The 4,849-nt window shown below is 35.3% G+C and overlaps 1 protein-coding gene across 1 annotated transcript in view; it reads right to left on the bottom strand.

Moving 5' to 3' along the window:
• LOC107670185 (probable E3 ubiquitin-protein ligase MID2) overlaps positions 1–4,849 on the bottom strand; it is a 96,254-nt gene that overhangs the window by 11,746 nt on the left and 79,659 nt on the right. Inside the window, exon 9 of the mRNA XM_016462705.1 lies at positions 4,138–4,299. Within this exon, the coding sequence (XP_016318191.1) occupies positions 4,138–4,299 (162 nt within the window). The remainder of the gene's footprint in view (positions 1–4,137; positions 4,300–4,849) is intronic.

Here is a 4,849-nt window from a genome sequence, read left to right as displayed (position 1 = left end):
GACAGCAAGACGAGATGGCAAAGAGTTGTTTTCTGCAACTTATTGCACTTAATAACTCTTTTTAACGTCAAGCAATTCTCTGCTATATGCGTCGAACTAAAACTTTGACCTTTTGCAACGTTTTGATTTAAGTAGCCTATTATTAAAATGATAATGATATCGCACGCCGTTGCGATATTCATATTGCGATATTTACATTGCGATATTTCGATATATCGTGCAGCCCTACCATTTGAGGAATAAAAGATAGATCAGTGGGAATGAAAGGCAGTGATTCGCAGTGACCCCTGCTGCCGCCTGTATTGTGGATCTCAGCAATGCCTTTTGAACATATCTCATCCCAAGTTCAGCTGGAGAAACCAAACTTTGATTTCAGCACAACCTGCAAAGAGCCATTTGATGTTTTCCCGTTCTTGCTCTGTAAGCCTGGCTGCGCTTCAGGCACACAGGCACACAGTCACGTAGACCCTGATGATGGACTGGGGGATGGAGAAGCAGGAGGAGGGATGGTAAATAAAAAGGAAGGGTGACCGCAGTGGATGGACTGCACACAAACACATACACACACACACACCCCACATTGTACTGGATTCTATTCTATTGCATTCAATTCACTGGGTTTTCCAGGATTTCTTTTGGTGTACATCAATAAAATTCCAAAATAATTAAGTAAATAAAATTAATATCTTAATATCTTCATGTGTTTAAGTCACATTTAGAAGATTTAAGCTGGCTGATGATAGTGTACATTTTTCAACGATGCAAGCAGTTGAGATTATCTAAATAGTATATATTGCCATACTTATATTTCTAACTGTATATAAAGGGCTTGCTGATAATATAGTTAAATTTTGTGACAAAAAAAGTAATGCAGTGTAGATTTGCTATATAGTAAATATACAGTATATTTTGATCAAAATGCAACCTAAAATATTTTACATATTATAAAAGCATATAGTAATGTTTATTTTTGAAAATCCACTTACTATAATAAAATAAATAAATATAAATATTATATATATATATATATATATATATATAATATTTATATTTATTTATTTTATTATAGTAAGTGGATTTTCAAAAATAAACATTACTATATGCTTTTATAATATGTAAAATATTTTAGGTTGCATTTTGATCAAAATATACTGTATATTTACTATATAGCAAATCTACACTGCATTACTTTTTTTGTCACAAAATTTAACTATATTATCAGCAAGCCCTTTATATACAGTTAGAAATATAAGTATGGCAATATATACTATTTAGATAATCTCAACTGCTTGCATCGTTGAAAAATGTACACTATCATCAGCCAGCTTAAATCTTCTAAATGTGACTTAAACACATGAAGATATTAAGATATTATAAACATTAACATCATGATTTTCTGTAAAGCTGCTTTGAAACAATGTGTATTGTGAAATGTGCTACTCAAATAAATTTAAACGCAACTTGATATTAAATTTCTTATATAAGATACAAGTCATACCGCAAGCCACACAGCTCATTTGCCTCATTAATATTAAATAATTACATAAAAAAATTAAGAATGTGGCATTTGAGGCTAAAAGTGAAATGTACGGGGGCCAGTGATACAATCGCTTCTACATCTTCTCTGCCTTTGCAAATTATAGGTAGGTTTACCTACCTATAACTCCATCCGAACAGCTGAATCCCTAACAAGGACTTTCACGGTTGAGTAGGCATGGCAAGTACGTGTGTGCTGGAGAAAACGTAAAACAGAGAATTGGCCCAAAATCAGATTCCTGTTTTATATGGTCAGATGGGCAGAAGCCACAGCTGTGGCTTCTTTGACTATGCAAGGGTTAAAATGTCCTCTCTGGTGAATACTATATACAGCAGCCTTAGATTTCCTACTTTGAATGCTAATGTTACTGTAGTTCAAAGAGAGAAAGTTGCAGATCTTTAATTCCTATAGCTAAGTTTCCCAAAGCACTAAGAATAACAGTAGTGCTTAATCTCTATATAATTTTTCCCCAATTAGCAGCATTATTTAAGTAGCACATACTGTACACTACTGTTCAAAAGTTTGGAATTAGTATAGTTTTTTTTTTTATTATGTAAAAAATTAGAAATGAATACTATTATTCATCAAGGACACATTAAATTGATCAGAAGTGACATTAAAGACATTGAGAATGTAACAAAAGATTTCTATTTCAAATGACTGAACTTTCTATTCAAAGAATCCTGAAAAAAAGCCCCAATTTTCACAATAATATGAAGCAGCACAACTGTTTCAAACACTGATAATGTTTTTTGAGCAGCAAATCATCATATTAGAATGATTTCTGAAGGATCATGAGACACTGAAGACTGAAGTTATGATGCTGAAAATTCGGCTTTACAGGCATCACAGGAATAAAACACATTCGAATAGAAAACAGAAACAGTTATTTTAAATTATAATAATATTTCACAATATTAGATGTTTAGATAATATTACAATCTTATATGCAACATTACAGGTAATTACTAGTCCTTCTCTCTTGGTGTCTAAAAAACAACACTAAAACATTTTAAAGGGCTTACAATTTGAGTCTACATATTAGTAAACTTACAGCAACATATATACACTCACCTACATTTTTGTAGGACAGGCTTTCACAGCACAATACAGCTAAAACACTGGAGCTCTGTGTGTGTCTGGGAGAAAATGGCATTTAATGGCACTGCTGTCCAAAAACAGCATTATTACAGTAACAAAAAAGACAGGTGGGGGTGAGTGATGGAAAGTGAGAGAGATACTGCTGCCGTACTCTCACAGAAGCTCGAGGAAGCATGAGAAAGCACAGGAAACAGACAATGAAAATGAGCGAGAGAGAGGAACGCTTGCCGCTTCCTCCAGACATTCCTGTATTTCTCTCTCAAACTCCTCCACAAGGCCGCAGAGAGACTCTGATGCAATAACCCATTTGAATGCTGTCAGCTGGTGCGCTTCATCTTGATCGAGTTCTTTGCTGTGCGAAGGCTGGGTAACACCTGACAGCTTAGGTGAGGGACCCGGGCTTTCGCAGACCTCTCTCTCTCACTCTCTCACACACACACACACACACAAACACACACACACACACACAGAATTATTTGCATACTCGGGTGCCTGTCACAGACTGAACGCTGATAAAGGTATTGAGCAGTAGAGTATGACAGAGCTGCTGCATTTACACTGATGTACAACCACCATATCTACTAGGACGCGGGATACAAGACCTAAGAGGTGCAGACTGGTGCGTTTGGCTTGATTTATCATTCAGATAATCTGCTGATAATTTGAGATTATTCACGTCAAGCCCAAAACTCCCCTACCAATATCCTGTAATAGTTGGGGTTCAGGGCATATTTTCCATTTACAAATATTTCTGAGTGAATCTGTGTAAAACAAATCTTCATTTTGGGAGTAGATAGAGTGCTGCAGCCAGGACGAGTCCTTAAACCTGGAAACAGTTAGCATTTTTGTACTTTCAATTCCATTGTCCTGAAGTCAATCTTTTTTTTTTTTTTTTTACGTGTTTTTGGTTAAGTGCCTGAAACAAGGTCTGTGGTTAAAACAAGCTCAAGATATTTTCAGTTTTGTTTTGCAACATAAAATACATGAATAATACCACATTAGTGATTTTGTGAGAAGTTTTAATGTTAAAAGTTTACTATTTTGTTTGTTTTCAAAGTGTGATTTTTGGTCAATTGTATTGAATCAAATCAGGGTCAATTCGACCTGCAACATAAAAATCTTACCCAGAATTCAAACATAATACAAAGGTTAATTCTGGCGATTGCATTTAGGCTTCAAAATTCACAACAGTTGTGTTCATTTGTGAGGATTATCTTGATGAACAAAATGTGTAAGAAAGAATCCAAAGGTTAGTGGAAAAATCCTACTGGCTTCTACTTGTGGGAGCCAGGGTGATGCAAACTTCTGGGATGAACTACAAAAATATATCATCCCTGCAGCACTCTAGAGTAAATATTGCGTAAAATAAATGTTAATTTTGGGAATATATTGCATACTGCTGACAAGATACTGGCATCAGCTATTGAAAAAGCCATATCGATTGACGACAACCATGAGGTTTATAGATCCTTAGCACAGTTCATGAGGACTGGACTTACTATTGGTTTTGAGGCGAGCAGGTTCACTGTTTCTGCTGCCTGCCTGGTTGATAGCCTTGACGAAAAAGATGTAACGTGTGCCGCTCTGCAGGCCGTGGACTGTGTAGTGATTCTGCTTGATATTGGGCACGATCATCCAGCTATCTACAGAGTTATACAGACCTGCAAGGTAAGAGAGACAGAGCATAAAATTAATCACAGATTCAGCATAGTTTTCAATCATTCTTAGGCAGGACTGTGCTAGTACACATTAACATAGAAGAACAGTGCAATAATCACCACGTCACATGCAGATAAATGTTTGAACACACTGTGATTCAAAAAAGAATGAAGTTCATTATTCAAGGCATGTCTATTTCTGTTTGATGTGAAAACACATAGCACACATTCGTAGAGAGACTCGGGATGTTTGCCTCAGGCAAACACATGCCCCCCAATCCAGATTCTCATGATGCACCATTTGCCAAGAATGTCCTTAGGAAACATCAGCACTGCCATTAAAACCACAGGCATTGCCATTCAAGGTGTGTCAAATGTGTGCTATACAAATGCTAACAAGCATCTACTTGCATACATACAGTTCATACATACATATAAAAAAAAAAATAATAATAAAAATAAAAATGATTACAATCCATCCAGAATATACTACTACTACTACTACTACTACTAATAATAATAATTATATATATATATATATATATATATATAT

This window comes from Sinocyclocheilus anshuiensis, unplaced genomic scaffold (genome assembly GCF_001515605.1).
Source record: "Sinocyclocheilus anshuiensis isolate Anshui unplaced genomic scaffold, SAMN03320099.WGS_v1.1 scaffold640, whole genome shotgun sequence".
Taxonomy (NCBI): domain Eukaryota; kingdom Metazoa; phylum Chordata; class Actinopteri; order Cypriniformes; family Cyprinidae; genus Sinocyclocheilus; species Sinocyclocheilus anshuiensis.
Note: the sequence above shows the minus strand (reverse complement) of the source record. Positions and strands in the feature narration are given on the sequence as shown.